Genomic DNA, 13922 nt, shown 5'->3' on the forward strand with positions numbered 1-13922 from the left:
GCTGGGTTGTGTTGAGCACGCGAGCTGTTGGTATTTAGAGAGCACTGAGGGCGGGCATCAGGTGAGCAAGCTAGTGAAACATTGCAAGCGCAAAAGAGAAGGTCTGCACATATCCAAAAACTTATTTTAAATGCAAAATTGATTTTCGTGCGCTCGAAATACTTTTTTCTTTGTGAAACGAACGTTTTCTCCACAAAACTCAGATCGCGCGCGTGCAAAATGCACTTATGTGTGCTCAAAATATGATCTTTCGCGCGCAGAAATGTGGCAGAAATGTAATCCCATAGTTTTCTAGATTACTGTAACCCACACTCACCAGAGAAGAAATGCGTTTGTTTCAAATGTTACAAATGTTACAAATGTTTCTGATTAAAGATTAGGGGGGCATGTGTGAATAAAAAATAAAAAAAAAGGATTATGATGCACATGGTGCACAAATTATTTACAATAAACACTGCAATACTCCAATAAGAAGAATGGTCAATTTTGATTCCATGGTGACTTTAAGAAAACCGAGTAGCTATTACTGTCAAGACTAATATAATTTAACTAATTCATCTCAAGTCTGATGTCATGGACGTCCTGCTGTAACAACTAATTTAAATGACTAGGCCTCTCAGCCTGTTTTCAGAAACAACAAGGGGTGTGAGGGGGGGCCTAGTTTATGTCTGTGTTACTGGCAGCATTGGGATCCGAAGCATGACAGCCAATGGTTAGTCAGGCAAAGCTTGGGACCTCAGAGAAGCCCACCTGAGTTGCCCACCATATTTCCTGCGACCTCTCCTCCCTAGACAAATGCACGCTCACATGCACAAAGCAAATAAAAACACAGACACACAGAAGTACATGTTTGCATGCACAAGAACAGAGATATGAACACACACGAGCGCTCAGGCGGGAAACATTGAGCTGCAAAATTTGATTCATTAGACAAATGCAGATGGATGGACAGATAAGGAAGATAAGAGGCTCATTAGCACAAACAGATGAACAAACCCCCTCAGTTTCTCTCTCACACACTCATCAATAAACATATAAACATGCAAATGTTTTCCTCCAAACCAATTCGCACATGCAAAAGCCAAGTGAATGAAAAGATAGTCAAAAGGCAATCATTTTATCACAGACGCTCTTTTTCAAGCTCTCTCGTGCACAAATAGACACATTTCCTGGAGAAATAAACAAAAACAGTTCCCTCCATGGACTTCTAGATCAGTCACACATTACATGTCTAAATGAATGTTGATGCAGTTTGGTTATCGAGATAACCGTGACAACAGTGATGTTTACTTAAAGGTGCACTCAGAAATTGCTCCCTCATTAAAAAGTTTCACACATAATGAAAAGAATACTTCAGAAAAATATTGTTAAATTATGTACAGGGTCATGAGTTGAGGACTCTACACATATAAAAGTGGTTTGATTTTACATGAATGGGTTTACTCAAATTGACAGACATTTTCAGATCACATGACCAGCCAAACCCTTGAATTTAGACTGAATTAAGGATGCAAACATGATTCAAAATTGCAAAATTGCAGAAGTAAAATTAAGTGAAATTCAATTAAATTCATATGACTGTAATTTTAACCCTAACTTTAACCCTAAACAAATGTAAATGCTGGGTTGACAAAGTCTTATTTGAATATTTTGAAAAACCTTTGAAGTTTGAATGTTTATGGGTCTTACAGACAGACAGATCGCTAAAATAACAGATAAAACAACAGAAAACATGATAGAACGAGAGATAAAATTATAGAATGATAGAAAATAAAATGATGAAACAATAGATAAAATGGTAAGACAGATAGACAGACAGACAGACAGACAGACAGACAGCTAGATAGATAGATAGATAGATAGATAGATAGACATATGAAAATATATATGCATAGATGATAGACATGGATAGATAGATTTCTTTTAGAAAAAGACATTTGTGTCTGAGATCAGTCATTCAGTCAATGGCGCTGCAGATGCTAACATTTGCATTAGCTGAAACTCCTCCTTTCTTTTACCACTGATGTCATTAACCAACAGTGATTCAGCAGCAGATCAAGTGCATTTTGAGAATTGATAATGAAAAAAAGCATACTTTTTCTTGGAATGACACACATCGATCGTTCACAATGAGTAAAGTAAACAGGGTCAGCTGATGTCAGGCCCACTTTGAGCCAGAGAAACTACATATTTGAATAGAGTTGAACTCTTACACGGCCAGGTAAGTTGAGGTCATTCTTCTATTCTAAACCCAACGCTGCCTCAAAATGAAGACCATCTTTTCATATGGTCACGTGTATCTGCACAACCTCTGTGATGCCCCCCCACCACCACACATCAGAGCCTTGTTAGACCACATGAGCAAACATAGTCTGTTAACAAGCTTTGACCAGACATGCCTCAAAAGGCTTGAATACACTCATGCACAAACACACACACACGATTACGCTGGGCTCAGGTGTGAGCTTTGAAGCTAAGAGCCATTGAAGCGGTGACATTTCTCCTCCTCTGCTCTCTCTCTTTCATTCCCTCTCTCATTTCATCTCATCTTCTCGTCTTCATACTACTGATCTTTCCACCTTTTCCTTCGCTTCGCACTTCTCCTCTCATCTCCTCCCATCTCGTTCCTGTCTGAAGGGTGCAGCAAGTGCAGCTGAGGCTAGAGAGATAACAGCAATTTCTCCCCCTCTGTCTTTCCTGCTCTTATATTCTTCATTTTTAGCCCACCGCATATGACAATAAGCACTTTCAACACTCGGCGAACAAGAGTTGATTTACATAAATCAGACTGAAAACTGATAAACAAAACAGTGTCCGAACCAATTACCGACCATAAGCTAAAAACACGAGTCCACTTCCCTACACACCACACAGTCCAAACAGACACTAGTGTGCTCACAGTCTCTTTCTATAGCTTTTCCCAGAGCAAAATAACACAATTCCTGCTGTTCACGTGGGTGAACATAACATAACAAATGATATTTGATCTCAAGACACACCAGAAAAAAAAGGGTGTTGTGTTATATTACAAGGTCTATTCACAACAAAAGTTAAATTACTTTAGCTTTTTAAGCCATGTTTGTTTGTCTATTTATTTACAGTAATATCTAAATATAATAATAATAATAATAATAATAAAGGGCTCCTGATCCCCCGTCCAGCCCAGGGAGGGCTCCTGATCCCCCGTCCAGCCAGCCCAGGGATCCTGTTCCCCCGTCCAGCCCAGGGAGGGCTCCTGTTCACTGGTCAAGCCCAGGGAGGGCTCCTGTTCCCCGGTCAAGCCCAGAGAGGGCTCCTGATCCCCCGTTCAGCCCAGGGAGGGCTCCAGGCCCCGCTACCATCTTTCCTCAGGCACTAAGATTCAGAAATGTTTCGTTTTTAAGTCCAATCATCTGATTTGTGAACGTCACATGACTCTGGAGCCCTAGAAGCCGCAATCAGCCGAACATTGAGACTCTTGAAAGCTTCAGCATTTTTGGAGAAAGCCGTGTTGGATATGGGTTTGCATTTATATTTAGTCTGAGGCTATGCAGAGAACTGTAAACACCTCCAGCCAGGAGTGCTAGGACGTGCAGCTGACTTAATGTGAGTGACAATCACGTATATGTGGCACAATTCATGACTCTGATACTGAACGTGGGTGGCAAAGAGATGCCTGAACAAAACCCAAATCATGGCGACTCAGCAGTGACTCTCATCAGGGAAAGAGATTCCAGCTGGCCGAGAGAGTGGTGTGTCATGATACTGCTGGACATTGTGTGTCATATCCGTGTCATATCATTCTGAAATAAAGCCTACTTTCTGTTTTTATATATATATATATATATATATATTTATTTTGAATCTATTCAGCTATCCATACATCTATGCATCTATCTATTAATCTATCCATCCATCCAATCAATATCAAATTGGTTTGTTTACCTAATCAGAGAAGCTTGGATCTTTTCTGTCATAACTTAACAAACTCAGACAAAAAAAAAAAACATGTTGATTCAGAAGCTTTTCTCATTAGACGGCAGTAATTATAGCACTGATAATATTGTTCTGTATCATTATTACTGCTGCATGATTTTTCAATAATTGTCAGAATAATAAAGCAAATTGTGAACATATGGAGAGTTTCTGATTAAAGAAACTGATTGGCTGGTTAAAGCATACTAGTCAACAATGTGCCCTTTTGACAAATATATAGAAAATAAATAATTTCTAATGTATTCTAACATATCAGTCTTTTTCCCCACATACCAAATCACTCAGAAAAACACAGATGTTCATAACAAGTGTCTATTCGTCTACATAAAAAAAAACTAAGTAAACAAAATCCTCAAATTAAATGCAGAAACATTTTCAAGAGAGCATGAAATGTTGCAAAAAAGGTAAACCAATTATTCTACAATGACAAAAATGTGTTTTTAATAAACCACTTAACACTTAAGTTAATTAAAATATTTTATATCTATGAAATGTGGTTTTATTTGCTCCAATCTTTAGTAAATCATGTTCATAATGTCAAATACAATCACATAAAACAAGTGCACCAACACATGCTAACTATGAAAACCGGTTTGCACCTCAGATTAAAAAAATAAAAAAAATAAAACCGTTTTCAAATGAAAAAAGTGACATTTGATATGTAAGGATCCTATTACAAGAAATGAAACTGCAACAGTGAGATAAAAAGACACAAAGTCACAATTGCGAGATATAAAGTGGTATTTTTAACTCTGAGATGGAAACAGGTTTCCATAGTAACTTTTAATTGTTTCAAACAGTTAATTAAGGCAGGCAAAAAGAAGCTTTTGAACCAGATCGGAACCTGTGTGCATTCGTGAAATGCTAACAATGCTTTGCTGGAGTGGCTAGTCGGGATCAAAGGAGAAAAAGGACACGGCCACATTATTGTTCAGGATTATAAGGTGCCACTTGAAGTGACATCCGTGGTTATCTTCTGTCTGTGTGCGACAAAGAAGAAAAACACACACAGAAGTGTTGAGAAAGCTTCACGGCAGTGCCTGTGAAGATAGCTATTGATGCTGTGGCCACGCGCTTAGCTTCTAGCAAGCCAAGGGTGATTCATCTTGAATTAGGCCATTATAAAACATATCACATGGACAGAGAGAATCCAATTAAGACCCTGCCTCATCTTTTAGTCTCTCACTCTGTCTTTCTTTCTTTTTTCCCCCACCTCACCACTCCCCTCTGTAAAGACATTATGCCATTTGGATTGGATTTACTGAGGTAGATTAGAAGCAGACACAGCAAAAATCCAGCCCCGAATGGGTGCAATGGTGAGGTAATGGATGGGAAAATACTGCTGCCTTCAGCACTCGCATTTGCGAACGTCCATTTCATATAAACAAAAATTAGCCTTTAATATTTCACTTACATATGGCAACACTAAACAATAAGTAAAAAGGAGAGCAATGTCTTGCATTTTTCAGGACTCATTTAAACACTGTAATCAAATTAATTCAATGACATGCCTATTAATCATATACAGTGGGTACGGAAAGTATTCAGACCCCCTTAAATTTTTCACTCTTTGTCTGAAAAGCCCCTAAATGAAAATCATTAAAAGACATTAGCCTAGTATTATTGTGGTAAATGTATTAAATAACAAACAGATATTACAAAAAGTGTATTTGTATAGTCAGTATTTTGTTTGTTTTATGTCTAAAACTTGCATATTAAGGAATTTAAGTAATTTTTATTGCATTTAAAAAAAAAATTATATAAGGATCTTCTATATCCCTGCTGATTAGCAATATCACACTTGATGGTTAATTGGCAAATTAAAAAATTAAGTATGGGAGGCAGGATTAATAATTATAAAATTGTAAATATAAAAATAATCATTTAAAAAAAGTGTGATTTAATAGAAATATATTTTACAAATATTATACATTTATAATGTTAAATAATATAATAAATTATTACAATATAATTTATAATAAATAAATATGATAAATTATTTTAATTTTAATTTATTGTATAATTATTAAATAATTATAATTAATTATATAAAATACATTGTGATTTTGTATTACTGTTATTTTTAAATAATTCAATCGCACTAAATGAATGTGTGAATTGACAGCCCTATAAAACACACAAACACAATATGAACCCATCTGTTGTTTGTGATAAATGAGTGACTGAGGCCTGCTGCTGTTGATGCAGAAGTGTGTGTGTGTGTGTGTGTGTGTTTGTGTAAGTGTGTGAAACTGAGATTCTATTACACCCATAACCATCTTCACTGTCTTGTCCTTTCTCTTTTTCATCGCTGTCAATAAAACCTGCTGCCTTCCCAGGCAAAAGAAAGGCAGTCACCACAGCAACCGCCCTCCATTACAAGCACACACACTCAACTCACACTCACATACTCACACACACACACTCTCTGGGACAGAAGAGGAAGTGAATGCTTGATGACTGGTGAAGAAAAGGGGCTTTCAAGACCCCCTGCCTTAGACATATGGGCTGGCTCCCACCGCAGGAGGCAGAAGAGGTGGAAGGAAAGCAAAAGACAGAGACTCTGAAAGGACCTATCTATCTATATCTTTATCTCTCTCTCTCTATATATATATATACAGTGGGTACGGAAGAGAGAGAGAGAGATAATTTTTTGAATTTTAAAATATCTTTATTATAACAATTTTCTCTTAAAATACACAATTATTCACACTTCATTCAGAAACACTTTTTTCCTTCTTTTTCACATACATTTTTTTAAAAAGTCAACACCATTTTATTGTTCTCATATAGAGTACACAATACCTCATTAACACCCCAGATATCTATAAACTTTGGTAAACAATCTACATTTGAAATCGTAATTTTAAAAGAAACCCTGTAGAGTGGAGTAACTTGGACTAAATCGTCATTTACAATAAGGCCACTTTCAATTATTTGATTCACAAGATGCTGCGCTTTCAAAAAGACCACAACAGCCTTGTTCATTCGAGAAGCAGAGGAAATATTTTCGTGGCCTACCACCTCTCCTATCGCAACAAGCACATCCTCCACCATTATCCCATCAACAGGTACACACCTGAGTCCATTGCGTAAGGACAACGCCTCAACCTGAGACGCCATCCCTCTGCGTAAAAACTCACTTTGACAACAACAATTAAAAAAGACTTACCAAAACATGCAGAATCAAGATGAAAAAGCATAAAGAAAAAAGGTGAAATGCCACCACTCAGTCTTCGCCCCACCACCACTCTCGCACGTGCAAACTCCCAGAATGCCCCGAGAGAGAGAGAGAGAGAGTGTGTGTGTGTGTGTGTGGTTAGTCCTTTTTTTAATCAGTTCAACTCAACTGAACAATTCATTTGTCCAAGTGATTCTAGATTCATCAATTCGCTCACAATGATCCAATCTGAGCTGTTCTCAAGTTAGCAGCTCACTGACTCTGTCTCCCACTCATGTCTGAATCAAAACGAGTCAAGAACGGTTGAGTAATAACATCCTTGGAGCTCGAGTGCTTAAGGAATTGACATGTTGAAACGGCTCCAACGATCCTTAATGTGTACTCTGATTGGAAAGAACACCAGCACAGAATTGAACCAATAGCTACCAGCATCTTTCACTGAAATCAATTTGACACAAAGTCAAACTCTTTCCCTCTATGAATTTCCTTCAGGTATTCTTCAGGGCAGTTCCGCCTCAAAGGTTCATGCGATACAAAGAGAATCACAGCCAAGTCACAAACCGATATATTGCACTGACCTCGAAACTCAAAACTATGGTAAGAAATCCTGCACTTGGTCAAAAAATGAAACTTTCCCAAATCTTCATTTCCCTCTCTAAAACCATAGCAGCACTTGACTTTATAAAAGTTTCTACAGCAAAGGACAAAGCGAAACCCATCTGGACAAGTTCCGCCTCAAAGGTTCATGTGATACAAAGAGAATCACAGCCAAGTCACAAACCGATATATTGCACTGACCTCGAAACTCAAAACTATGGTAAGAAATCCTGCACTTGGTCAAAAAATGAAACTTTCCCAAATCTTCATTTCCCTCTCTAAAACCATAGCAGCACTTGACTTTATAAAAGTTTCTACAGCAAAGGACAAAGAGAAACCCATCTGGACATGTTATATTTTACCGTAGAGTTTAAAAAAGAAACTAAATTAAAGGAAAAAAGTTATCACCCACAAGCAGGAGGATCTCTCTTCAGCTCAAGTTGATCATGCAGGTTAGTCTCAGATGTTGCCCGCTATAAGTGCCTATCCGCTGTGGCCAAGCACGCTAACTAATTGGCCACACCACTAATGCATGCTATCACCGCTGTCATACACCTGTGTGACCAATGGGACTTTATCTGAAGTGTAGCACAAGGGATTCTCCACCACACTGCAGAGAAACTCTATGGCTCATTAGTACCCTGAATGTGGCTATGGTGACAGGTTTAGGTTTGCCACCGCGTGTCACCTTTTCAGTGCGTGCGCAGCCATTACCGGCCTTGGTTGAGCGATCTGTCATGCCTAAAGCTGTCCCACATGCTGCTTCTCCCCATTTGCACCCCCCTCTCCTTGCTTGGTGGTAAAAGATGGGATTGCTTACTCTGCACATTGAGCCAGGCTGTGCGGGACACGATGGCGTGGCTGCTCACGGACCGGCCCACTTGGCACTCGTAGGGGCCGTCGTCTTCCAAACTCACGTTGAGAATTTGAAGATGGTACTGGCCTGTAGGAGAAAGCAGGCGGAGCAGAAATTATGAGGAGGAAAGAAAGGAATATGAGAGAAATGTGATCTTATTGTTCACACGGACAATGGAGCGGAAAAGACTTGACAGCACTGAATGAATATTCAGGGTTAGGACAACTTAAACTCCGCTGATAGCATTTGTAATGCTTTGGGTTTCTAAAAGCATATTTGAAGAGTTCCACCATTAATATAAATTTGGAGATTTGGCATGTTCAGATGCTTCCTAAAATCCACTTTTAATTAACTAGAAACTAATCGGAGTAAAGAAATTCCAATTGTCAAATGGTAGAGCAAAATGTATGTGCAGTCTCAAATTAATGGCCCAAATTAGCGACGAGCGTTATACAGAGAAAGATTTTGTGATTCATTCTATTTGATGCAGCCCTTCAACATCGTTCCTTTGTGTGCAAGGTTCTTGTTATTTACTAGCAGAATATCGTGCCACCAAGGGGTTGTTTGTTCAACTACCATTCTTCCAGGATTAATGGCTGCTCGGGCGAAGTTTATGCAAGCTGTTCGAGCCTTGAGCATTTTTCTTTTCCCCTTTTTTCCTTTTCTCCTCCCCTCTGAAGAAAACTAACATGCAGAAAATAGTATCCTGATATGACAACTTCCACGGCTGAAAAAAGGAGGTGTCAGGCAGGATGGCAGGATAATTAACACCAAGCAGCAGCAATTTTCAGATCTATGTGATCTTTGAAGGAAAGGAAACCACTTTCAAATCATTAATGATTTTCCACTCTCTTTAAATTGCACTCGGTACACGCTGACTCGGTTCGGGATGTTTGTGAGCGCGTGTTTGAAGAAGTCCAATAATTACGCCTCTTACAACCAATATGAGACGCCAATGGGGACTCTGGCCCGTCCTCTCACTCATTTCCTTTTGCAAGGTATTAGAGTGTGTGTGTGTGTGCACCTACGGTTTGTCACGCAGAACTCATGTGGATGTGTGTCTGCGTATCAGTAGATTAAGGTTGGCAGGGTTAACATTAAAGATGCTTTCAGCATGTCTTTTTATGATATCATTTGTCCCTTACATGGCACTCTTTATCCGTCATGCTATCAATGCCCGGCGGCACAAGCGGTAGTATTCAATAGCGTAAGCATTTTATAAGCATTTGCACTTGCATTTGGCACAAACTGCCTCTCTCTCACTATGTTGGATAGCAGCTTTTGTTTCTTCACAAAGAGGAGCAGATGCTCAGGACTTGTTTAGCATTGTCTTTTAATTGGCTTTTATTATATGCACAAAGCAGGCTGGCCAAGCATCATAGGTTATTCACTGCCTCAGCCCACTACACAATAATCTCAATTTACTCTGAATGGACATTAAAAATAGGAGTAATTCAGAGCTGATTTTACTTTATATATTTATTTATTTATATGGAAGGGAATTGGGGGTGGGTACTGAAGTCCTCTCACTCAAAAAGAAAAAAAAAAAAAAGCTGATTTCTTAAATCTGTCTCCGGTGCTTAAATTAGAAGCCCTTTGATAGTATCTCGCTAAGCTGTTTTTTAAGAGAGCTGAGCGCATTTTGATGAGGAAGGCTGCATCTAAACTAGAAATGGAGATGGAGGCATCTATAGCCATTTGCAGATTGTGATCAAAACATTTTCTAATGATTCATGCTAATAATCGTTCACGCTGAAAAAAGATGACTTTTCCCCCCCTTAATTTATCATTTCTCAAACACTCCAGTGCATTTACCCAAGACAATAAAAATATTTGTTTTTTTTTCCTAATAAAAATATTCATTTTGATTTAGATTTTTGGGTCAAATGTGACTTTTGTGAGATTCACTAACTAACTAACTAACTAACTAACTAAATACATACATACCTGGATGGATGGATGAATAAATAAATAAATAAATAATAAATAATAATTGCTGTGCATTGAGATTATGAATAAAACATTTTCTAATGTTTAATGCTAATGTTTAATAAAAAAATCTGATTTGTTTCCTCAATTTGTCCCAAACACACCCGGGCATTTACCCAAGACAACATACTGTATATTTAAATGGTAATTACCATATGAAAATAGTAAAAATAGTAAATATAAAAAAATATATATTTTATAATTATTTATAAAATATTTAAATATATGTCAGCAATCTACCCCCCCATTTATTATTATTATTATTTATTTATTTATTTTCAATAATTACAACTTTTTTTCTTTTGATTTTAGGGTGAAATATGACTTTTATGGCAAGTTTTGTGACATTTTCTAACTGAATAAATGAATAGATGATTGAATGAATGAATGAATGAATGAACGAACAAACAAACAAACAAACAAACATATAGTTAATTTTTTACTTTCTCAAATTCAATCAAGTTTATGAATTACACTGTAGCATCTGTTTGGAGAACAGTTTCACATTCTCGTGCTCTTTGGGGACAGTTGCCCGCTCACGCACATCTAACAACATGTCAGCAAACATCTCAGCAACTCGTAGACATTTGTTTTTAATCACCGCATGTCATTCTTTCCATCCCTCCGAGTTCTCACCTTTCTGCTGGTCTCCTGTCATGCTGTAGCGTGGGTAGCCAGGCAGCGATCTCTGAGGTCCCAGGAACAGCCCATCTTTAACCCACTGCATGGCCCCTGAGGCCCTCAGCACTTCACACTTCAGCAGAGCTGTGGCCCCCACCCTGACCGTCACATTACGTGGCTCTGTCTTGAACGCCTGCTGCCCACACACACCTACAAAAAGAGAAAGACAACAGAAGAAAATGGGAGAGCTGATGCGAGTCAAGGTTAGGACGGAGAAATCTTTCATTACCAACACAAGCTTCTATTGCTGAAGGCTGCAAACATATTTGCTGGAACTAACTAACTAAAAGTAGAAGTGCTACTGACTTTACAGCACCCTTTTTATTAGTCAGACAATGGTTCAGGGTTTTTTGTTTTGTTTTGTTTTTTAATGCTAACGGAACAAGTTGTTTTTTAAATGTCACATTGACAAAGTAGATGCCATTTTTTATTCCAGTGAACTGGTCCTTTCTCTCATATGTATGCTGGAAAGTCTGATTCATATTAATGAATTGGTTTGATACGTGTACCGACGAAAGGACTAATTCTTTTCAGTGTATCAGCTCATCTAGTTGGTTCTTTCTCTCATATATATCAGTGGAAAATCCGATTCATTCTAGTGAATCTGTTGATTCAGACAAAAAATGACTCTAGATCAGGCTAATATACTATGCAGTGGAAGTTTGAAGCCACAACAACTGAACCTCGAAAAGCAAAAAGGGAAACGAAAAGCACCCGTAATAAAACACGAATCAGCATAGTTTGCATAGCATTACATTTGTTGTGCATCTACTAGAACAATCGGTTCCAACAAATAACCTTTATTTTATATAGCACTTTATACAATACAGATTGTTTCAAAGCAGCTTTACAGGGATAAACAGGAAAATAATAATTCAGTGATGTAAACTGAGATCAATTCTGTTGTAAAGCAGCTTTAAAACAACAACACAAGTCAAAACAACAACGGCATTTAAGCTACTTATCTGCTCATAAGTCATATTTTTCAGGTATCTTTCTTTTTTTCGTTATTAGGAGAGTTCTGGTGCTGTTAGTGACATTCGCACTGATCCATGAATCTATGAATCCATGAATCATGAACACAGCGGTGCGTCTCAAGCCAGATTCTTCAGTGTAGAATAGTGGAGCCAGCCGAAGTACAACTCACACAATTAACAAAACAATGTTCCTCCACGAGTTACTTGCAGTTTTGCGCTTCAACCTCAAGAGGGCCAAAATTTACAAAGTATAGCTTAAATTACAAACTATTCACTTAATAATATAAATCTATTTTCAGTATATTTACCTGTATGATGTTGTCACCATATCCATGTCTCCACAATTAAAATAATTTAAAAATATGCATACAAAACTTGGTTGTATTACCAGAGGAATTCAAATCTCAAGATTTCAGGGCCAGGAATAACTCGGATTGAGTTAACAGCTCTCATTATCCGAGTGGGATCCAAATAGAGCTCAGACATTTCTCTTCTTTAATTAATCTCTGCCACTGTGCCGAAGGTCAACAACTGTGGTAAGAGAGTTTTTTTTTTTTCTTTTTTCCCTGAATGTTTGAAATGGCAAAGGTAATTTAATGCCCGTCAAGCTTCCTTCTTTTAAAAACTTTGTGTGGCCTGGTGGTTATCACATGTGCTCTTGAGCTGTGGGACTCATGCAAGTAACGTGAGTTCAGATCCGGTGGTTACAATGTGGTTTAACGGTTCTTTCTCTCATACCCTGAAAAATCTGATTTATTCTAATGAATCAGTTAATTCAGGTGATATATGTCAAAAACATGAATCAAGTCAATGCATTTTATTTAATAGTGAAATATTTAGTTAAATAATTAAAGCTACACTATGTAACACGCCCCTTATTGCTGATTGGCTACAAGTTTGTTTTGCTATTCGGCCCGAATCAGTTTTCTAAAGTGTTTTTGAAAAATCACATACCCTGCCTTTAAGCATTGCTTTGCTGTTCCTCATCTCTGTGTATGTTTTACTGACGACAGATTGGAGCCAATTCAGCTCTGCAAATGAGTCAATAAAGTAATTACAGAGAATTAAATCTCTGAAGGTATGAAGAGATCTCAAATCCCCTTGCTGTTTTCTCAGCTGTCAATACACTTACGGCTAATATCCACCCAGAAGAATGATGACTGGGCTACAAAAAGACGCCTATTTCCTCACCACTTGTGTTGTGGCATTATGATTTGTGTGACACCCATCTGCTGATCATTCTTTCGAATGGAGTCGGCTTGTACCTGTCATAAACATGATTTAACGGGACATAACACTGACGATGACTCTCCGACGACCCCGTTGTGTAACATCGGGAATGCAATTGTGGAACCTCTGTGTGGGAGATCCTACCTAATTAAAAGAACGTGGCATTCAATAGTGGTTTGAGATTTAAAGGAACAGTGCAAAACAAAAATGTGATTTTTTTTTCACCACTACAAGTGAATAACAACTTATAGGGATAGTTCACCCAGAAATGGAAATTCGGTCATCATTTACTCGCCTCATTAAAAAAATCTATATGACATTCTTTTGGCATTAAAGAATATATTGAAAGCAATTGGAGTCCAAACAACATTGGACCCCAATGAAAAGCTATCATATGGTTTCTTAAGACTCAGAATATACTCTTAAAAATAAAGGT

The 13922-nt window shown here is 37.9% G+C and overlaps 1 protein-coding gene across 1 annotated transcript in view; it reads right to left on the reverse strand.

Moving 5' to 3' along the window:
• Window positions 1-11543, reverse strand: part of LOC107755383 (nephrin-like) — a 54812-nt gene extending 43269 nt beyond the window's left edge. Inside the window, 3 exon segments of the mRNA XM_016572162.1 lie at window positions 8574-8696; window positions 11235-11429; window positions 11513-11543. Of these exon segments, the coding sequence (XP_016427648.1) occupies window positions 8574-8696; window positions 11235-11429; window positions 11513-11543 (349 nt within the window).
• Window positions 11544-13922: the final 2379 nt, after the last annotated feature.

This window comes from Sinocyclocheilus rhinocerous, unplaced genomic scaffold (genome assembly GCF_001515625.1).
Source record: "Sinocyclocheilus rhinocerous isolate Xijiao unplaced genomic scaffold, SAMN03320098_v1.1 scaffold3307, whole genome shotgun sequence".
Classification (NCBI taxonomy): Eukaryota; Metazoa; Chordata; class Actinopteri; order Cypriniformes; family Cyprinidae; genus Sinocyclocheilus; species Sinocyclocheilus rhinocerous.